The 23,557-nt window shown below is 35.8% G+C and overlaps 1 protein-coding gene across 6 annotated transcripts in view; it reads left to right on the top strand.

Annotated features, from left to right (window-relative positions):
* The window catches only part of GK (glycerol kinase), a 76,172-nt gene extending 53,160 nt beyond the window's left edge, over positions 1-23,012 (top strand). For 3 of the 6 annotated variants that reach the window (XM_005228313.3, XM_005228312.5, XM_010822100.4), the window contains 8 exons: positions 10,143-10,221; positions 11,317-11,413; positions 12,212-12,296; positions 13,164-13,284; positions 13,396-13,539; positions 15,714-15,794; positions 19,067-19,153; positions 20,956-23,012. In XM_005228313.3, coding sequence (XP_005228370.1) covers positions 10,143-10,221; positions 11,317-11,413; positions 12,212-12,296; positions 13,164-13,284; positions 13,396-13,539; positions 15,714-15,794; positions 19,067-19,153; positions 20,956-20,966 — 705 coding nt within the window. In that variant the 3' untranslated portion in view covers positions 20,967-23,012. The remainder of the gene's footprint in view (positions 1-10,142; positions 10,222-11,316; positions 11,414-12,211; positions 12,297-13,163; positions 13,285-13,395; positions 13,540-15,713; positions 15,795-19,066; positions 19,154-20,955) is intronic. The other 3 variants (XM_024987813.2, XM_010822101.4, NM_001075236.1) reach the window with 2 other exon arrangements.
* The last annotated feature ends 545 nt before the right edge of the window (positions 23,013-23,557 follow it).

Raw genomic sequence — 23,557 nt, 5'->3', positions numbered from 1 at the left:
TCCACCAGCAGTCATGGAATTCACAATTTTCATTTTCCCCTTTTCTTAAACATACAGTAATTCATACTATTTTCAGTCAATCAAAAATCATATTAATTGACATATTTATCAATTTCTGTGTCCAGTATCATTTCTTTGGTCCCAGACCTTTTATGTCCCCATTCACCACCCCCAGGTTTTTCTTGCTGAGGGACAACCTTTCAAAGTTCATAGAATCTGGGGTAGTAAGCCTATTCTTTATAGGTTTCTCTTTATTGTGCCCTCTCTCTGGAGTGGATGTAAAAATCTCAGTTTTTGTAGCTACATCCCTTCCGGCCATGTTTTGCTGCCAATCAGACCTTGGCTGCCCTGATATAAAGTTTTTAAACTTTATATCCTTATCATTGACATTCCATAGTTTTACTATGATATGCCTTAGTTTAGATTTATTTTTACTTATTCTGTTAGGTACTTGGATACAAGTCTTCAGTTCTGAAACATTCTCAGCAATTATCTCTTCAAATATTGCTTCTCTACCACTGCCTCCATCCTCATATGGAATTGCTATTGTCTGGATATTGGAACTTTCCAACCCACCCTCCATGTCTCTTAACTGCCATTTTATATATTTTTAAACTCTTTGTTTCTCTGTGCTGTATCCCTGGTGAGTTTCTCAGTATCTACATTTCAAAGTTTTCTCTTTAAAACAAATAAAACAAAAACATTTTAATTGTGAAATGTAAAACGTAGGAAAAAATGCATAAACCATCAATATACAGCTTAGCACGTTATTATTAAAGAAGACCCATGTGGGACTTCCCTGGCAGTTGAGTGATTAAGACTCCACACTTTAACTGCAAGGGGCCCAGGTTCGATCCTTGGTCAGGAAACTAAGTTTTCACATGCTGCACAGCCAGAAAAAAGAAATATTAAAGATGAAGACCCATGTAACCTCACCCAGGTCAAAAAACAGAACTGCCAAGAACCCACTATTGCGACTCCCAATCACAGCCTCTTTCCTTTCCCCTCAGGTAACTGCTGCCTTGAGTTTTATCATAACCACTTTCTTATTTTCTTTATAGTTCTAACACTTAAATGTGCAACCCTGAACACCAGAGTTAGTTTTGCATGTTTTTAATAGTTTATATGTTAATAATACAAAAGAGTGAGCCTGAGTAATACAGTATGCAAACTTTGGTCTCTTTCACTCAACATTCTATTTGTGAGATTCACCACTATTGTTTCATTCTTTTTCATTACCATATGTAAATACCACCAGCAGTGTATAAGAGCAATAATTTACCTGTTTTCTCTTGTCTGTTCTATGGTTTATCTCAACTACTACCTTTTATAATCTCACTCAGTACTTTCATTTCTAGAATATTTAACTGGTTAGTTTTCACCTGATTCTGTTTTATTTCTCTTTTTCTTTTGGTTTGTAATTCATTTTATTTTCATGGAAATCATACCTTAATTTACCTCTTTGGCTTTTGTTTGTTTTTTTCTTTTTTGGCCATGCTACACGGCATGCAGGATCTTAGTTTCCCGACCAGGAATTGAACCTGTACCCCTGCAGTGGAAGCTCAGAGTCCTAACCTGGACTACCAGGGAAGTCTCCTAATTCACTCCTTTGAATACATTTAGCACATACTTATTTTAAAGACTTATTTGTCAGATTGGAATGAATTCTGTTCCAACTGTTAAGTTTTGTTGACTGATGTCATTTCTTCCCCTTCCATACATTTTTACTAGAAGTGATGCTTCTAAGCTAGCGTATGATGTGCAGTACTATCTAATTTACTAAAAAGTCTGTATATTTTAATTTAATCAAATTTTAATAGAAGTGTAATTAAATTACACTTAACTTACTTTTAAGTGTACAACATAGTGACTCAGTATTTTTATACATTACAAAATGATCACCACAATAAGTCTAATTAGCATCTGTCACCGTGCAAAATTATTATAATATATTGACTATATTCCCAGTGCTGTATATCATATCCCTGTGACTTGTTTATTTTTTAATTAATTTATTTATTGGCCACGCCACTTGTGGGATCTTAGCTTCTGATCGAACCTATACCCCCTGCACTAGAAGCATGGAGTCTTAACCACTGGGCCACCAGGGAAGTCCCATGCCTTGTTTATTTTATGACTGGAAGCTTGTACCTCTTAATCTCCCTCATCTCTTTCACTCATCCTCCTACCCTCTTCCGCTCTGGCAACCAACATTTTGTTCTCTGTTTCTGTGAGTCTATTTTCTAATTTGTTTGTTCATTTGTTTTATTTTTTGGATTCCACATACAAGTGATACCATGCTATATTTTCTTTCTCTGGCTTATTTCACTTAGCAAGTACCCTCTAGGTCCACCCATATTTTCGCAAATCACAAGATGTCACCCCTTTTTATGGATGAGTAATATTCCATTATATATATTATAAAAGTATCCATTTTATTCATCTATCGAGAGATATTCAGGTTGCTTTCATATCTTGGCTATTGTAAATAATGCTGCAATGAGCATGCTGGTGCATATATCTTTTCTAACTAGTGTTTTTTTCCCCTTGAAAAATTACTCAGAGGTGGACACCAGGGCTCAAGGGTGCCCTTTTCCCCATATCCTCCCCAACACTTGTTATTACTTGTCTTATTGATAATAGCCATTATGACAGGTGTGGGGAGATTGCATTATGATTTTGATTTGCATTTCCCTGATGATTAGTGATGTTGAGCACCTTTTCATGGGGCTATTTACTATCTATATGTCTTCTTTGGAAAAATGTCTATTTAGGTCCTCTGTCAATGTTTTAATCAGATAGTTTTTGACATTGAGTTATATGAGTTCTTTGTATATTTTGTATACTAACCCCATTTGCAAATATTCGCTCCAATTCAGTGGGCTGCCTTTTCATTTTGTTGATAGCTTCCTTCATTGTGCAAAAGCTTTTTAGTTTATTTTTGCCTTTGTTTCCCTTGCCTGAGGAGACAGTACAAAAAGAATATTGCTGAGGTCAAAGAGCATACAGCCTATGTTTTCTTCTAGAAGTTTTATACTTTCAGATCTTGCATTTAAATTTTAAATCTGTTTGGAGTTTTTCATATATGGTGTGAGAAAGTAGTCTGGGTTGATTCTTTTGCATGTAGGTGTTCTGTTTTCTGAACACTATGTCTGATGTTTTAATACTGGATTTCTTCATGTATTTTGAAATTTTCCCTTCTGGTCTCGTTTTCCATTAAGCCAATAGCCTTAGTCAGCAGGTAGACAACTGCTTGTTTTCCAGCACCCCTACACAAGCAGGAGAGCGCCACCGAGCCCCTGGCTTCAAACACTGACACTCTTCCTGGTCTTACATGAAGCACTCTGAATTCTTTTCCTCTGCAGGAGTCAGTTCCAGCCCCTCCTGCTGCCTGACACATACAGAACAATGAATCAGAATCCATCATGCCTGTGGCCTCAAACCCTACTTGACTGTGCATTTCTATTTCTGTCCACATTGATGCTATTCTCTTCTTGAGGTAGCATGTGTTGTTTTGTTTTTCTCTTTTTATATTTTGCCTGTTATCCTCTGTTAGGGACACAGGTGATTTTTTTTAAAGTGCAAACTCAACTATCTCTGTTGATAGGGATTTTATCACTAAGAATGTTAGCATCTCTGGGTCCCTATTTCATTGTTAGTAAAAAGGAAGTGGGACACATGATCCTTCAGTTGTTTTGAGACTTTAAACTCATGTTAAACTGCTTAAATTTGTCCCACTGTTGCTAGTTGGAAATTTTTATTAGTGGTGGAAGATACTGAAACAAAATAGAGCAAGAATTACCAAAATAGAGTGAGTAGTTCTGCCTTCCCTCTGCCATCTGTGTGCCATCTTCCCCAAGCTGTGCTTCTCCCTTCTTCGTTCATCTTTTTCTAAATGTTATTTCCCAAAACAAAATGCTTTTGGGGAGCTTTGATCTGATTATGAACTTGAGCATACTATGGGTTTGATACTTCCATGTTCTGTATTCTGTCACTAGGATATAAGTTCCCTGCGGTCAGAAGACTTGCCTGTCTTGTTCACCACTCTATTCCAGAATCTGGCATATAGTAGACACTCAATAGGTATTGTTTATATACCAAATCCTATATTATGCCATTTTTGCCTATTTAAACATGAGCTCCAAAGAGGATTTCTTATAAGAACCCCATTGTTTTTTTTTTAATTTATTTATTCTTTATTTGAAGGATAATTGCTTTACAGAATTTTGTTGTTTTCTGTCAAACCTCAACATGAATCAGCCATAGGTGTACATATGTCCCCTCCCTTTTGAACCACCCTCCCATCTCCTTCCCCTTCCCACCCCTCTAGGTTGATACAGAGCCCCTGTTTGAGTTCCGTGAGACATACAGCAAATTCCCATTGCTGTCTATTTTACGTATGGTAATATAAGTTTCCATGTTACTCTTTCCATACATCTCACCCTCTCTTCCCCTCTCCCCATGTCCATAAGTCTGTTCTCTATGTCTGTTTCTCCATTACTGCCTTGCAAATAAATGCTTCAAGACCATCTTTCTAGATTCCATATATATATATATATGTGTGTGTGTGTGTGTGTGTGTTAGTATATGATATTTATCTTTCTCTTTCTGACTTACTTCATTCTGTATAATAGGCTCTAGGTTCATCCACCTCATTAGAACTGACTCAAATGTGTTCCTTTTTATGGCTGAGTAATATTCCATTGTGTATATGTACCATAACTTCTTTATCCATTCATATGTCAGTGGATATCTAAGTTGCTTTCATGTTCTAGCTATTGTAAATAGTGCTGCAATGAACAATGGGATACATGTGTCTTTTTCAGTTTTAGTTTCCTCAGGACGTATGCCTAGGAGTGGGATTGCTGGGTCATATGATGGTTTTATTCCTAGTTTTTAAAGGAATCTCCATACCATCTTCCATAGGGGCTAACACCCCCCCACCCATTGTTTTCTTTAAATGTCCTTTTTCTCATCTCTTTGATGTGATTTGTGATTTTAGTGTTAAATTTTTCTTTTTTGGAGTTTTTCATCTCTCTTGAGCCAGATATTCATTTTAGGTATAAGCCTTATTTATTAGTTAACTGTTGCTGCATAACAATACTACCACTGATGCAAGTGGCTTAAAACCATACCCATTTATTACCTTACAGTTTTCATGGGTCAGGATTCCGTGCAAAGCTTAGCTGGATCCTCTACTCAGGGTCTTACTGGGCTGCAGTCAAGATTTAGACTGAGATTGCACAAGGTGTAGATTGAGGTTGCAGTCTCATCTAAGACTCCATCTGTTTCTAGGTTCACTCAGGTTATTGACCAAATTTAGTTCCTTGTGGTTGTAGGACTGGAGGTTTCAGTTTCTTACTAGCAGTCAGCAAGAGGCTGCCCTCAGCTCCTAGAGGCCACCTGCAGTTCCTTCCTATGTGAGGACTTAATACCAGCAAGGCGGGGAGAGAGTCCAGAAAACATGTGTGATAATGTTATGCAACGTAATCACATACATATTGCCACATACATCCTGTCATGTTTGACAGGTCCTGTTGGTTAAAAGCAAGTCATAGATCCCACCTTACTTAAAGGGAAAGCATCATGGAAGAGCATGAATAGCAGGAGTTGAGGATCATGGGAGCCTGTAAACATTGTTTATGGACTTTTCTAATGTACTTTCTTAGAAAGTATACTTTCTTTATATATATATATATATATATATATAAATTTATTTATTTTAATTGGAGGCTAATTACAGTATTGTATTGGTTTTGCCATACATCAACATGAATCTGCCACAGGTGTATAATTTCTGACAAATGAGTGCTTTTAATTTTAATTCTCTAACTTGTTACCAAAGTATTAATGATACAGATTACATTTCAAAAATGCTTCCCCAATTCACCTCTCTGCTCCTGTTGTCTTCTCTTTGCAATTACAAATGCTGTAGTTAGATTTTTGCATTTGTAATCATATATAAATTAAGTACAGTATTAATTATATAGTGTTGTGTATTACTGTAGCATACACACAACTATTTCCTGTGCCTAATGGTTGATTTTGAGCACTTTAAGGATAACCTAAAGTTTACATAATTTTTCTCCACATGTACTGATTTTAACCATAACTGCATTGTGAGACACATCCTACATCCTGAAATAATCTACTTTATAATACTGTTCATGGCAGTAACATTCATCTCAAGGAACTTTCGAGGGAACGTATGTTTGCCTGCCATGACATTATATCGGAGCTACCTGGTTATTTTTAATCTAATCTTCACATAGCCTTTTCCTTAGCTTTTCACTTTCCAGGCTGTTTGTCTAGTTTTGAGTAATTTATTTCTCTTGTCCATTTATCATTGAACTTCTTTTTACCCATTTCTATTATGTTTTTCTTTGTGCACGCTCAGTCACTCAGTCGTATCGGACTCTTGGCAACCCTATGAACCTTAGCCCGCTAGGCTCCTCTGTCCATTGGATTTCCCAGGCAAGAATACTGGAGTGAGTTGCCATTTACTTCTCTAGGGGATCTTCCCAACCCAGGGATTGAACCCATGTCTCTGGCATTTCAGGTGGATTCTTTACCGCTGAGCCACTGGGAAAGCCCTCTCATTTCTATTATGTTTTACACCTCAGTTAGGCTTCTGTGTAGCTTTCCCAGTGGATCGTGACTTAGAATAAGAGTTGATTCATATTTTTAGTTGATGAGCTGAAGTATTGAATCTTTATATTTATGATATAATTGACAGTAACTTATTTGATCACAAGTAGACAGTCACCTTCTATCTATCATTTTAGGTTTCCATTCCTGTACTCTTTTCCCTGCCCATCTTCAAAGCATTATAACACTTTCCAATTTATCTCCTGCCTTTGGATTCAGAAGACTACATCTTTTGTGAATTTGGAGGTTTCTCTTATTTTTATTAATTTGTAAAGAGCTATACCAAGTATTATATCATGATACCAAAATTATATACTTATTTCAGATAAGTGTTTTTCATATTAAACCTACTTCTCTGCTCAACAATAGAACACTACTTTATACTCCTGATGACCAAAGTTAAAATAATTTTCTTCTGGAAGCTTGACAGTGGCTTTAAATAATGTCTTCAATAATGTTCTCAATCAGTTACCTTTAATGAAAATCTTGATTTTCCTTTTTTTATAACCACATTGCTTCCTCTGAAAAAAAAATTATCTGAGCGTGTAACATATTGCCCTCATTAGTGGAAAGGAGGTACACCAACATTTGATTTCCCAAAATATGAAGTTCCACTAGCTCATAGCCATAAGACCACTCCACTAGACTTCCAGCTTAATGGCTTTTTAAAATTCGTTGTTTACTCACCTAAAACCATTGGAAACATACACATTTCTTGGTTAGATGCCATGTAGGACCAGTGTCTTTTTGAGTGTGTAAGGAGAAAGAACATCTGTTTTTCCATGTAGATCTAGAACTGTGCTGTCCAGTATGGTAGCCACTAGCCACACCTGACTATTGAACACTTTGAATGTGGCTAGTCCAAATTGAAATGTGCTGTAAGTAGAAAATATATACCTGATTTCCAAGACTTAGTGAGTTTTATATATATATATATATATATATATATATATATATATATATAAACATATCTCAATGTTTATATTGTTACATGTTGCAATGATAATATTTTTAATATATTGAGTTAAAATATAATTAATCTAACCTTTTTAACTATGGTAACTAAAAAAGTTAAATTATATCTGCAACTCACATTATATTTCTGTTAACAGCACTGGTCTAGAGAATCTTACGTGTTTTCTAGTCTTTGGCACTAGTATCTCTGAATTGTTTGCTTCCAAAGGATGTTTCAGAGTTGAATTGTCTCCAGAAGCAAAAAATGTACTTAGTTCTCCTTAATGGTCCTACTCTCTACCTAAGTATATAATATATCAAAGTTAGGAAGTGTATTCTTTGAGGAGAGGCATTGGGTTAGGGTCCCTTGTCAGATGTTTGCTAAATTGTTATTGTCCCACTTTTAAAATCTGGTTCTATCTTCACAGAGATGTCAAATCAGTTCCTCAAATGATTTTTATAGCTGAAAATTCACTGTGTAAAAAGAGCAACTGGTGTTTTGCCAGCTTTTCAGTAGAATATAGTGACTTGTTCTCATAGCAGCTATGAATGGTAGAATGTATTAATAGCAACATGTTCAGCGTCTAGTTTGTTTACATCCTGAAAACTGATGGCAAGAAGGGATAACCATTTGCAATTCAATTTACTGGGGATAGACAGGCAAGCAACGTATAAAAAAGTTCTGTTTCCTACACTTACTGTATTACCTGATGTTTTGGTTTGGAGTGATGCTATGGAAGTAATTTACATTAGTAATCTATATGAAAAACAAAACACAGAAGATGAACAAATGTGTATGAATGAAACATCAGAACCAAGAAACCTTTTTTGGAACTCCTAATGGTTTGTGCTAATACTTCTTTTGGCCCCAGAATCTTTTTTTTTTAATAAACAGCTTTATGGAGATGTCCTTCCCGTATCACACAATTCACTCTTCTAAAAGTGTATGATTCAGTGGTTTTTAGTATGTTCACAGAGTTTTGCAGTCATCACAACAGTCTAAATTGAGAACATTTTTATTTCCCCAAAGACTAACTCCATCACCTCAACCCTAGGCAAGCACTAGTCAACTTTGTGCCTATGGATTTGTGTACTGTGGACATTTCATATAAATTGAGTTATACAATATATGATCTTTCATTTAGCATGATGTTTTCAACATTCACCCATGTTGTAGCAGAATTTCATGTTTTTTCATGGTCAAATAATTTTCCAGTGTGTAGGTATACTACATTTATCCATACATCAGTCAATGGAATTTGGCTGATATGTTTTTTTAACACTTAAAGAACTAATGAAACTAGTATTTACATTCAGTAATAACTTTCCTGTATATTCCTGTATACTTCCTATATTAAGCCTCCTTGTAATTTCTTTAGGTAACTATTATTATAGTCATTACCATTATATAGGCAAATAAATGGAGTCTTGGAAAGCCCAACTAATTTACCTAAAATTATGAATCTATTAAGAAATAGAATTCAGCCTTAAACCCAGTTCATCTGACTCCAAATTGTATGTTTTCTTCCTTATTGCCACAGCCATACATTCCCCCTCCACTCCATCCCTTGGTGATTTTGTTGTAAAGAATAATTATTTTTTAATGAATTTTTATTGGGGTATAATCGCTTTACAATGCTGTGTTCGGAGAAGGCAATGGCACCCCACTCCAGTACTCTTGCCTGGAAAATCCCATGGGCAGAGGAGCCTGGTAGGCTGCAGTCCATGGGGTCGCTGAGGGTCAGACACAACTGAGCGACTTCACTTTCACTTTTCACTTTCATGCATTGGAGAAGGAAATGGCAACCCACTCCAGTATTCTTGCCTGGAGAATCCCAGGGACGGGGGAGCCTGGTGGGCTGCCATCTATGGGGTCTCACAGAATTGGACATGACTAAAGTGACTTAGCAGCAGCAGCAGCAGCTGTGTTAGTTTCTGCTGTATAGCAAAGTGAATCAGTTATACATATATCCGCTCTTTTAAAAATGTCCTTCTCGTTTAGGTTACCACAGAGCATTTGGTAGAGTTCCCTGTGCTCTACAGTTAGGTCCTCATTAGTTATCTAAGAATAATTACTTTGCAGTTAGCCTTCTTTGTTGACTTTTTTGTGTGTGGTTGCTAGATTTAATATACTGTTTAATTTGGGAAATGGGCTTAAAAAACTTTCAGGGTAACATTTCCCAATAACTTTGTGGCTACGATGGGAATGTGTTCTGGGTGATAATATACCATTGTCATTTAGCAACAGAACAATTGTTCAAGAAACAGATTGCTCAGCAGTGATGTCCATCTATGGGAACAGGTCCAAGGTCTACTGGAGGGCTCTCTTCTCTGCCTCATGAAAAATTTCTATAAAAACTTAGATAAAACCATGTTTATATTAAAAGACCTGGTTTATGACATTTGTAGAAGTCCCAAAGTTAAAATTTTTGAATTGTATCCATCTGGTAGAATCATACACAGACAATATGCTCAATAAGAACTTTATGTACTGATAACATATTTAATATATTCTCTCTCGGATTCCTTATTTTCCATAGGGTTCAGTAGCTATAGCTGGTGCTGTTATTCGCTGGCTTAGAGACAATCTTGGAATTATAAAAAGCTCCGAGGAAATTGGTGAGTATCTTCTAACAAAGGGCTGGAATCTAAATAATGAAAATTGTTAATATTTTACCCTTGCAGTCTGTTAATGCTTTGCCCTGTATTTGACATTAAACTATATGGATTCCTATTATGAGTTTGATTTATATATAAAAGACTCTTTGTGAAGATTTATAAAACAACAAATTGACATAATTAGTGGTGCTTATTCATAAACAGTCACGGTAAGGCATAAAAATTACCCAAGTGTAAAATTGAACACCGAAGATTGCCAGAATCTGCAGTTAAATTTATCTGATAAGAAAGAGCTTTAACTCTTATTAGAGTGAGAATTAAAACTCCAGAACCTGTAATTTAAATATTACTATGGCTATTTTCAAATGATAGGTAATTATTTTGAACTCCCTACCCACTCTCCTGCTTGTTTCATTTCACCTGAAGGTGAGATAATCAGGGACACATTTCTGATTAGGAATGCAGTGAAGGCCACTTCTTCATCTGCTAGTCAGCAACCTTAAAAATAGTGGAAACTGGGACTTCCTTGATGGTCCAGTAGTTAAGAATCCGCCTGCCAATGCAGGGGACACAGGATCAATCCTTGGTCCAGGAACTAAGATCCCACATGCCGTGAGGCATCTAAGCCCCTACCCCACTCCTACTGAGGCCACGTGCCCTGGAGTTTGTGCTCCACAACAAAAGAAGCCACTGCAATGAGAAACCTGTGCCCCATGTCTAGAGAGCAGCTCCCAGGCATTACAACTAGAGAAAGCCTGTGCACAGCAACGAAGACCCAGCACATCCGAAAATAAATTAAATATTTTTTAAAAAATAGTGGAAATGAGCTACAATACCTTAACAAAACGAATCCAGTTCCTTTCATTCTTGGACTGGGTTATATTTTGTAAAGGAGAAATTTGCTTTTGTTGCTCCTCATATTCTGCTACAATTAGCAACATTTTGCTGTACTGCATATTAGGAAACCAAAAGTCCTGTCCTAATATTTTAAACATGTGTGCTTGTTGATGAAAAGAAGTAGTATATATTGGAATGATTTTTTTTGTGTTTTTTTTTTTTGTTGTTGTTGTTGTTGTTGTTTGTTTTTAACGTTAGAAAAACTTGCTAAAGAAGTAGGTACTTCTTATGGCTGCTATTTCGTCCCAGCATTTTCGGGGCTGTATGCACCTTATTGGGAGCCCAGTGCAAGAGGGTAAGAATTGAAAATAAGGTATGCTTTTGTCTGTCTTGATTTATTTACTATATTAGCTAAAAACTTATTGGTTGATAGTTTTCTATTTTCAAATGATTTTGAAGTATGGAGGAAACCTTTTATCCTTGGGAAGTATAATTTTAGAACCTTTAAACTCCAAGAAGTTGGGACTTCCCTGGCTGTCCAGTGGTTAGGACTCCACGCTTCCACTGCAGGAGGCATGGATTCGATGCCTGGTTGAGGAACTAAATTACTGCACTGCATGCCCCATGGCATGATATAAAGAAGAACTCCAGGGACTTCCCTGGTGGTTCAGTGGCTGGAACTCTGCCCTCCCTCCCAATTCAGGGCACCTGGGTTCTAGATCCCACCTGCCACAACTAAGACCTGGTTCAGCCAAATCAATAAATAAATACTAGAAAAAATTCCACAAAGTTATGTCATCTCACAATAAGCCCTGGCTATATTCCTATTTATGTTAGTATTATTATCTTTTATCTTCAAGGCACCTGTAAGTTATGTATCAAAAGGCTATCATCTAGATGAATATTGATTTGGTTTTATATTATTGTCATCTATTCAGATAGATCATGAACTTTTTCATATGTGGATGCAACATTGTAGACTATAAGGATTTTGCCAGCTACTTAATGTTTGTGTCCAGTTTTGGCTTTTTAATGTCTTTTTCCCCCCATACACTTCTATGTACCAAATTCAACCTTTCCATATTTAGAACATTCCCGATTAATGACTCATTTATTCTGCTCTAATCTTAAAAATCTTTGTGTGTATTTTTAGGATCATCTGTGGGCTCACTCAGTTCACCAATAAATGCCATATTGCTTTTGCTGCATTAGAAGCTGTTTGTTTCCAAACTCGAGAGGTAATCAATATGGGCCTTTTTCCTGTATTTAATCCATGTTTATTATTCCTATACAAATTTTATATATATATATATGCCAGAAATTTATGAAAATTTAATAAGCTTGTTCTTGTTGTTCAGTCAGTAAGTCGTGTCTGACTCTTTGTGACCCCATGGACTGCAGCATGCCAGGCTTCCCTGTCCTTCACCATCTCCAGAGTTTGCTCAAACTCATGTCCATTGAGTCAGTGATGCCATCTAACCATCTCATCCTCTGCTGCCCCCTTCTGTTCTTGCCCTCAATCTTCCCAGCATAATCAGAAATTAAGCCTGGGGACTTCCCTAGCAGTCCAGTGATTAAGACTTCATGTTTCCACTGCAGTGGGCACGGGTTCCATCCCAGGTCAGGGAACTAAGATCCCATGGGCTGCACAGTAAGGCCAAAAGAAAAAAAAAATTTTTAATTAAGCCTGCCTAAACAGTAATGTAATAAATGCAAGTTTGTTTTCTTTTCCCAGCTGTCATTACTCTCTAAGTTCCTGTTAGCTGCTGGGCACTGGGCATTTTACAGTTGAGGGGATGCTGAGTGACACATATTAGGCAAAGGATTTGAATAGCAGCACAAACATAGACACCACGGCAGGAAATCAGGGTGCAAAATAGAGTTGTCTGGCTTGCCTGGATATAGAGGTGAGTGCAGAGGAGTGGTAAGAGAAAAGGTTGGTGGTAACCAGACCAAGGAAGACCTAGAAGAAATCTCTTTTTTCCTTCTGTAGGCTTTGGGGAGCTTTTGCGTGTTTTTAAGTAGAAGATGACTATTTTCTGAGATATTACTGTGTGGTACTTTGATGATGTTCATTGCATTGTTTTTTTTTTTTTTTTTTTCAGATTTTGGACGCCATGAACCGTGACTGTGGAATTCCACTCAGCCATTTGCAGGTAGATGGTGGAATGACCAACAACAAAATCCTTATGCAGTTACAAGCAGACATTCTGTATATTCCAGTAGGTCAGTAAACCCTCATTCCTTCAAACCCCAATAGTCAAAAGTTTTTTTTGAAGAACTGATTTTTCAGGCATATGTAATTGCTAAGATAGTGATGTTGTTCGCTCCCCTCAGTGAAACCATCCATGCCTGAAACAACTGCTCTGGGAGCCGCCATGGCTGCAGGGGCTGCAGAAGGGGTTGGCGTCTGGAGTCTGGAGCCTGAGGACTTGTCGGCTGTCACAATGGAGCGATTTGAACCTCAGATCAACGCTGAGGGTACTTTTATTTATTTTTTTATTGAGGTAGAGTTGATTTCTAACACAATGTTGTGTTAGTTCCAGCAGTACAGCAAAGTGATTCAGTTATATATACTATGTTTTTCAGATTCTTTTCCCTTATAGGTTATTACATAATATTGAGTATAGTTCCCTGTGCTCTACAGTTATCTTTTTCAGTGAGGGTACTCGTAAAGACTGAAGATTGGTGTACTGTGAAAAGGGAGAGAGAGTTTGGTGGTTTAGTCACAAATCAAGAAATGAAATAAGATTGCAAATGTGAAGGTAATTTCATATTCAGCTGCTAAACATATTTGGCTTCATATCTGAATGAATGTAAATAAGAGAAATAGTTCCCTATTAAAAAAAAAAAAACACAAATTTCTATAATCACTTTTTTACCATTCACTTCTACTGTTTATAGTATCTTCATGTACGAGGATAACACTGCCACATTATCAGTTTTATTAATAGCCTGTTAGTGTAACCTTTTCTGACAGTGACAAGGGAGATATATAGACCACTGACCCATCATGTCTGCATTGGGTCCTCTTTAGTGCCAATGACCAGTTTTAGGACAGGATTAACTTGGCTAAGGACCATTCTGGTAACTTTTAAGCACAGCAGGGCTAGCCTGACAAAAGCAGCAACAATTTAAATCAATGAGCATTAAATATTTGACTCACTGTTGTAACAAACAAAACTAAGCCACAAGCCAGACCAATAGACTGTCCCGCCAGGCTCCTCTGTCCATGAACTATTCCAGGCAAGAATACTGGAGTGGGTTGTCAGTTCCTCCTCCAGGGGATCTTCCAGACCCAGGGATCAAATCCATGTCTTTTGCATCTCCTGCATTGGCAGGCAGATTCTTTACCACTGCGCCACCTGGGAAGCCCCAATACCTGTAATTAAGTTTGTGTACAGAAGTCAGGTTTTATATATTCAATTTGGTTTTAAACCTTTTTAAAAAGCTGTGTATAAAATGGTATCATAGAGTCCAAAAGACTGTTCTATACATCTCTGTCTCTTTTGCTGTCTCATACAGGGTTATGTTGATGTATGGCAAAACCAATACAATACTGTAAAGTAATTAGCCTCCAATTAAAATAAATAAATTTATATTTTTAAAAAATGGCATCATAGTGGATTTTGTGGTGGTTCAGATGGTAAAGAATCTGCCTGCAATGTGGGACACCTGGGTTTGATCCCTGGGTTGGGAAGATCCCCTGGAGAAGGGAACAGCTACCCACTCCAGTATTCTTGCCTGGAGAATTCCATGGACAGAGGAGCCTGGCAGGCTACAGTGCATAGGGTGACAAAGAGTTGGACATAACTGAGCAATTTACTTTCCAAGGTCCTCTGCCCTCCCCCAAAGAGAAAGCAGATCAAATAGGATTCTCCTTTCTAATTCATCACCACCTGCTTGTGAATGACCTGGTCTTAGCAGATAGCCTGTCTCCGCATCTCCTTTCATTTTGCAGACCAGGCTGAATTTCCCTCCAACTTCCACACAAGCTTCTCTCTGCAGTCACTGGCAGTCTTTGGCAACCATACTGGGATCTGAGTCCTGGTAAAGCTCCATGTCAGTTAAATACAGTGTAACAAGCGTCAGTTTAATAAGTGAAACAATTTATCAAGAATGATGAGTGAATATAAGTATAGTACTTAGAACATCTTAGTAAACTTTCTTTTTTAAAAAACTTTTTATTTTGTATTGGAGTATAGTAACTAACAGTTGTTATTGATAGTTTTAGGTGTACAGCAAAGTGACAGCCATGCATATGAAAGTGAAAGTCACTCAGTCATGTCCAACTCTTTGCGACCACATGGACTGTACAGTCCGTGGAATTCTCCAAGCCAGAATACTGGAGTGGGTAGCTGTTCCCTTCTCCAGGGGATCTTCCCAACCCAGGGATCGAACCCAGGTCTCCCACATTGCAGGCGGATTCTTTACTGTCTGAGCCACCAGGGAAGTCCAAGAATACTGGAGTGGGTAGCCTATCCCTTCTTCAGTGGATCTTCCCAGTCCAGGAATCAAACTGGGGTCTCCTGGCAGATTATTCCATACATATACATGTATCCATTCTCCCCCAGACTCCCCTCCCATCCAGTCTGCCACATAACATTGAGTAAACTGCCTTTCTTATGTATGGTTTTCCTACCTTCTATTTCTAGAAAGTGAAATTCGTTATTCTACATGGAAGAAAGCTGTGATGAAATCAATGGGTTGGGTTACAACTCAGTCTTCAGAAAGTGGTAAAAATGTTTTTATTGTTATTGCCACTTTGTCCTAGTATGTTAAATAGCTTAAGTATCTGTTTATACTTAGCAAGGCTGCTCTGAAGAATAGCATTATGATATGCTCATAGTTTCTAACATTTTGAAAACACTTTAAAGTTCTAAACATAAAATGTAAATTATCAGATCGATGTATGTGCTTAACTCCTGTCCTGCCATACCTTTCCTTATTAGTTTATTCCTGGTTGATTAGTTTATTCCTTTGATTGATAACTTAATTTTCTAAAAGTAAAAGTATTTCTAGTTTCTTCCTAATGAAAAAAAAATCAACTAAACTGTTTTTTTTTTTTTCCTCTTCGTGACTGACTTTGCCTTTTTGGGGGGCTGTCTTCATGACTTGAACCGACCAAAAGCTATATTGATTTCAGAATACATTTCACTACTTCCTAGACTGCCCCCAAGTCCTTAGTGAGTGTATGTTGTAAGAATTCATTGAAATCAGAGGAAGAAAAGTACCAAACATAGTAAATTAGAAATGTCATAATTGGGAAATGCTCTTGGCAGAAATTAGAGGATTTTTGTTTTTAATCACTTAGGTGGGAAAGGTATCTACCATAAATAAAATATTTAGTTGTAAACAGCTCTGAGCTGCCTTTAATATTGAAACAGCCTTTAACATACCTTTAATATGGCTTGATAATCCTTTGCTAAATACAAGATTTGGAATTTAATGAATGAAACAATGGCCAATAATATTTTGAAGCATATAGTTTAAGAGAGAAGAGTTTATAAATGAAATATAGCCTGCCTTCCAACCCCAAAGTGAGTATAGAACCACTTTTTTAAAAAATTATTTATTTATTGGCTGCACCGGTGCTTAGTTGCAGCATGTGGGATCTAGTTCCCTGTCTAGGGGTCAAACCCAGGCTCCCGTCATTAGGAGCCCAGAGTCTTAGCCACTGGATCACCAGGGAAGTCCCAAGAACCACTTTTAATGTATCTAGCTTTTCAGACGGAGAAGGCAATGGCACCCCACTCCAGTACTCTCACCTGGAAAATCCCATGGATGGAAGAGCCTGGTGGGCTGCAGTCCATGGGGTCGCTAAGAGTCGGACATGACTGAGCGACTTCACTTTCACTTTTCACTTTCATGCATTGGAGAAGGAAATGGCAACCCACTCCAGTGTTCTTGCCTGGAGAATCCCAGGGACGGCGGAGCCTGGTGGGCTGCCATCTATGGGGTTGCACAGAGTCGGACATGACTGAAGCGACTTAGCAGCAGCAGCAGCTTTTCAGAGAAGCTTCTGGGATCATCCTGTTTCTACTTGAAGCTTTTGTTTATTCTCCTAAATAAGCTTTAGGCTTAATATCCATTGTCTTTAAATCTTTTGTTCTGAGACCCACCTTTCTTTCTAAGATGGTGACAAAGCCTTTCTTGCTAAGACTGTTTGCAGTTTTGAGACCTTTTATAGTTAAACTTCTCAATCATAGGTATTTTTTGTAGCACAGTGCTAGTTGCTTTGAAGGATGCAATAGCCGTGCACTCTGATTTATTTTCTGGTTGCCATCAATTAAAAGCTGATGAAAATGAGTTCTGTGATTTCTTTGACTAGTTGTATTTTTTTTAATGGCATAGAAACTTCCCTGGCAGTCCAGTGGTTGAGACTCCAAACTTCCAATGCATGGGGCACAGGTTCATCTCTGGTCAGTGAACAAGATCCCGCATGCTCCCCAAAAATAAATAAATAAAATGTATTTTATTTATTTTATGGCCAAAAAAATATTATATGGCCAAATAAATAAATAAAATGGCACAATTCAACCTGTTCCCCTCCCTCGCCATATCCGCCTCCATGTCAATGCCACACGTACTTCTTCCTTACTTGCAGTTGAGGATATAATTTTAATTGCCAAGTTTCCACAAAGCCAATTGATCATTTTCTGTTTGCTTTACCTTATTGTCAGGGAACGTAAAATGCCAAGAAAAAGTGAATGAAAGAAAATTACACGATTTTTTTGTTTCTGCCTTCAGAATTGATGATAAAATAATTTGATTTTTTGAGAGCTTTCGATTTTTCAAACTTGGTGTTTGTTTCAGTTAGGCTGCAGTGTATTTAAGGCAAACTGTGAAAACGATTTGTAGTAGATTTATGAAAAGCACTCATGTACAACATTTTGAGAGTCTCTAAAACTGTATAATAATCCAGATAACAATATTCAATTAGTGAAATGCTGATTGTTCCTCAACCAATGTAAGCTATGTAATAATAGTACAGATAGAATCCTATTTTGATGATCTCATAAGGCTATTCAAATTGCTACCTGGCCTCTTACCCTCCTTAAATAGTTTTAATTTATGGGAAGAATATTATGTTAGCTTAATTTCCAAAGCATATTGCCAATTTTGAAGCATTCATATTTATTTTCTTGTTTGTAACTATATTTGAATGGAGTGTAAAGAATTTTTAACATACATTTAATATGTTTAAAATGTAGAAATGATTGGAGATTTAATATTTTTTGGAGAGAGCTTATGATAAATAATGACTTCATGACTTTGTACTCCAAACCCACCAAAATAACATTTTTTTTTCAAAAAGTGTTAAATGTTCAAGATACATAATGTTTAAATTCAAGAAAAGCCTATGTCTGTATCTATCTAGCTATTCTTTAAAGGAAATGTTTTTAATCAGGTTAGAAAATATCAAAACAATTGTGTTCTCAGACAATATTTTAAATATAGATAATACAGTTTAGTTTTTAAATTATATAGTAACATTACTTTTCAGGTTCATTTTGTTATACCAACTGTGTGTAAAAAAGAAAATGAAACCAACAGGGTTTGAAATTCATTTTCAAACTAATGAATTGGACTAATATAACTCTTCTCTGATAGCCAAAGGATCTATAATTTTAATCTGGATGGGGAATGGTATTGCTCACTTAGTATCTTTTGGGAAAGAACCAAGAAAGCTAAAATCAGCAGCCTCCCAAAAAGAAAGTTCTCCTTCAGCTTTCTTTGGCTTTGCCAGTGGAAGGTTTATGTTGGTCTATATGCTCTATGTTCTTGCTGTTTGTGGCATGCTATCTGTATTGTTTGTTAACTGTCATAAGCCCTCAATTTTGATTCTGGTTTTGATTTAAAGTAATAACTCTTTGCTAGCTTTTATGAATATACTATTTTTATAACTTTTTTTTGCTATCATGTGATTCTTAACACAAATATTGTAATTATGTGTCTCTCTTTTGGTTTGCTTGACTGGAATTCCCTCCTACTCGGATGACAACAGGTGACCCTAGTATCTTCTGTAGTCTGCCCTTGGGCTTTTTTATAGTGAGTAGCGTGGTAATGTTAATCGGAGCAAGGTACCTCTCAGGTCAGTTCCTCTTTAAATTAGACAATTATATGAGTTAGCATTAATGTATTTGTGTATAAATGAACAGAAAGTTTTCAGTATTTTTCCTTCTTCCTGTTCTTAGGAACCTGGAAAATCTGTTGAAGGTCTAGTTAATAGACCATTTAATTCAGAATTAAGGACTGTGACTCTGCTTTTATTCTCTTTGATTTTTAGTAGATGATTTTCTTTGAGGGGCTACATTCTGCTGGCACGTGCAGCAGTAAGCACAAGTACTACTGTTCATGCTTAAATGAAAGGATGTTCAGAGTGGTAGATGAAATGTATAGTATTTGAAATCAATTGAACTGTCTTTCAAATGTACTTAAGTTGTTTTTCATACTTATGAAAATCTGCTACAGAAGTCTTAATATTTCAATCCTGGTAAGACTTTTGGCCAGAGTATGTTAGCAGAGTTTCTGTAAAACTCTAAACCTGGGGAAATTTATTGTCACTTTTATTTTAGTTAAGAGAATACATTGGTGAACTGAAATTTTTTTTAAATTATTGCTGAAATAAATTGGTGAAATTCAAACTGAATTATTATTTTTGCATATTCTGAATATTCTTATAATAGTAAAATTGCTCAGTACATTATAAAACTCACTGCGTAACCAGCATTAATTTAAATATAATAATCATTTTTGGAAGTTGTTCCTGATGATAGTTCAGTTTTTCTTCAAATTATTGGCCTAAATGGAAATGACGTATTTCATGTTGCTAAGAAAGTGAAACATTTAAAAAAATCTTAATTAGGGAGTTGGATTATTTCTCTTAATTAATTACAAGATGACCTGGGTTTAAAATGTAAAAAATTTTTATATATATGGGAGAACATCTGTTTTTAGAAGTCTGACAAGCATTAATCAGATTGGCATCATCACTAAAGCACTATATATAAATATAGAATGAAAAGTTATTTATATTAGAAAGGGAATAAAAATTATCTACATTAGCAGAACATTAAATTATCTTTTAAATCATGATAAAATTTCAGTTATGTGCATGAAAATTTAAAATTAGATTTACCATTTTCTGTATTCTTCATGTTTATAATAAATTTGTTCAAATATTTTTCTTCTGTAATAACCATTCCTTATGTTGGTATTAGTGCTTTACATACTACAAAAGGCTTCTGTATACATAAATCTGTACAGAATTAGCAGATGCTTATTTTCTTCTGCTTCTCAGGAATGTTTGGTGGAAGTGTCTGAGTATTTCCCAGAAGAACTGTAATTTAATTTTTTTTTAATTCTGTTTTAGAAAAAGTTCTATTTTTTTCTTTATCCTGAGGTTTTTGTTTTGTTTTGTTTTTGGCTGCATTATGGTGGTCTGGAAGAGAAAAGAAAATAGCATTGCAGCTGAATATTTTCATTGATATTTTTTTCCCTTCTGTTTCCCTTTGATACCAGTACAGAATGAAAAAGCTTGGTCTTTAAAAAAATAGGATATATAACATATCTCTAAGCTGAAGGATACAGTAAATGTCCAAATTCCTAGACTTCCAAAATACATATGATTGCCATCTTTAGGATCTCTCTTGGTAACATATACTGAGATTTGAGAAAAATTGGAATGACTTTTCTTGGTAAACAGTTAGCAGTAGTGTTCATTTGCTAATTTTGAAATTGGCCCAGTTATATTTGTTGCATTTTACCTGTGAAGCAATATTTAGGAACCATATGGAATTTCTAGCTCAATAATGATTGAATCATCTTCATTGCTTTAACTCCTAAATTGCATGTATATTATTATTGACATATATGATTTTTGTCCAATTTTAGGTATGCCGTAAATACTACCAACTCATGGATTCCAAAGATGCGAGCTCTTTACCTATGGAGAGAATCCAGTGATTCAGTCTCTTAATGTGACGACACTATTCATAAACTGATTTTATTTATAAGCCACTTGCTGCATGATCCTCCAAGTAGACCTGTGGCTTGAAATAAAGAAAATGCAGCAGAAAGAATGCTATAGAAACATTGGGTGTTTTTTTTAACAGCACTAGTTAAGATTGGACCAGCCGCCTTTGGGGCTGACCCCCTCCTTTGCAGTCATTTCCTGCCTCATTTCCTGTAAGATCTAGAAAGAATTCATATCCTGTCCATTGGAATTTTTTATCACATATATTCAGACTCTTATGGGCCAGGATTTGATTCCTGCACTACACACACTTCATTAAGGGGCTATTACTAACCGGCTAAAAATCTGTGATTTTTTGTTTGCTTCTTTTTAACAGACTCCCCTACCCAAAGTCCTCTTTTCTGCTTATTAGGGAGACCACAACATCTTCACTAAATGTTTAAATGGAAGCCTCTACTAAATTCTTAAAATAGAAATTTAGTACCCTCATTCCTTAGGCATTTTTCTAAAAAGTATTTGCCAAAACTGAAAATTCTTCATGTATTTTACATGGTCTCACTAATTATACTGAATTGCTGCTATCTGGATCTTATAGGGAAGAACACTTTCCTTTCTTTTCTCGTTCATCTCTCTTTTTTATATTTTTTACATTGTGTATAACATACATGCCTCTATATTTTGTATAATGAGGGTAGCCCATTTATAAATTAAGAATACATGTTCTCACTAATTACACTGAATTTCTGTCAGGATCTTATAGGGAAGAACACTTCCTTCTCTTTTCATCTCTCCTTTTTATATTTCTTACTTTGTATGTGTAACATACATGCATTTATATTTTATATACTGAGGGTAGCCCATTTATAAATTAAGAACACATTGTATTCAGTGGATTCTAATGGGGCTGGTCTTAAGTGGACCACTATGTGTATAAATATTTTGGGGAAAACAGCTGTATACATTTTTGGGCAATGGTTATACATATTATTTACCAGGAGAAGCTTTCTTGAAGAGCCAACATTTAAAATTTAAGTATATGTTCTATGTGAATAAAAGAAAATGTACTTTATTGTGACTATAATTTCTTATACCATACTTTTATATGCTAAAAAAAAACCTGTGGAATAGTATAGCAAATATTGTTTTCAAATACAAGCACTGAGTCCATATAAAGTTTGCTTTTCCTTTGACATATATTTAGATCTATTTAGGATCCTTTTGAGGGGATATCAAAAAAAGTTTACAAACTTAAGTAGAAAAAAAAAGCCAAGAATCTCTTTCCATCTAAGTGTGTTATAAATTGCTGATAAGTAATTAAAATTTCTATTTGAGATGATAATATGCTTATGGACATATTATTAATACAACAGAAAAATGGTTTAATTGATAGAAAAAGCTTCCAGTAAACCCAAGAATTTCCTTCTCGCTGCACCCACAACCAAGAAATTCTCAAAAAATTTATTGTGAGGCATTATAACAATTTACCTAACCTAGCTTCTCAATGTCAATTTTAAAATAATCTTAAGATTAATTTTTTTTACTACAAACAATAAAATACTGCCTCCTAATTATTTTCTTCAGTGATGAAAATGGAAAAATATTTATATATTTATATATATTAATATAAAAGGTTTTGTTTTGTTTGGAATGAATGGTAGTTTGCATTTTCAGTTCTGATTATGCTGTTTGTAAATTATTGAATCTGCTGGGTTTTATTGGTGCAGCTGCCACTTTAGTGACATAAATGTTACAGAAAGGTACTATGAAATTATTACTTTGTGGCAAGGACACTTTTAAACATCGTTTGTTTCTACAAAGGTAGTTTGAGTTAATGTAAATAACTGTGAAAATCATTGTTCCGATAATTTTAAGATTAATTAATTTTCTATAAATTGTGATATTTATAAATGTTTGAAATGATACACGTTGATATTTAATGATAAATTTACTTAAAATAAATTGACCCTCATTCTTACTTGCATTTCTCATTTACAGACTAGAACTTAGATCAAAGTTAATTGAGAAAGATGGTTCAGGAAACGTTCAGGAAACAGCTCAGCTGTTAGCCCTTGATAAGGCACACACTGAAGAATTAACCAACAGCTGAAGAAGCAGTTTCTGGGATGATGAGCACCTTACTTGTTCTGTCAAAAAAGACTACATTGCCCCATCTCAGCATCCAGAAAATGCCCCGGTGAGGTCAGCATCTGTTCTCAATAGGGTCTTGCAGTCATGGCTAACCATGACTTACTGGTTCCACTCTATGCTTCAGTTCCTCTCTACCTGGGTGAGTTGGTGGAGTCAAGTATGCCATTATTCTCTGAACTCAATCACCAACACCTCAATCTTCTGTTCTCCAGGTAATCAGTAACATAAATAATGCATTTTTGCTCCTGTAATAATATCTTAGAATTTTTTTTAGTGTGTTTCTTTTAAAATGCCTAAGTCTCAGTTCTTTGGCTTATAGGTATTTTGTATCCTGTGGGAATGAAGAATGATTGCAATTTAGGAGGAACCATG

The sequence above is a fragment of the Bos taurus genome, chromosome X (genome assembly GCF_002263795.3).
Source record: "Bos taurus isolate L1 Dominette 01449 registration number 42190680 breed Hereford chromosome X, ARS-UCD2.0, whole genome shotgun sequence".
Lineage (NCBI taxonomy): Eukaryota > Metazoa > Chordata > Mammalia > Artiodactyla > Bovidae > Bos > Bos taurus.
The sequence above is the reverse complement of the archived record's forward strand: the minus strand, read 5'-3'. Positions and strand labels throughout refer to the sequence as shown.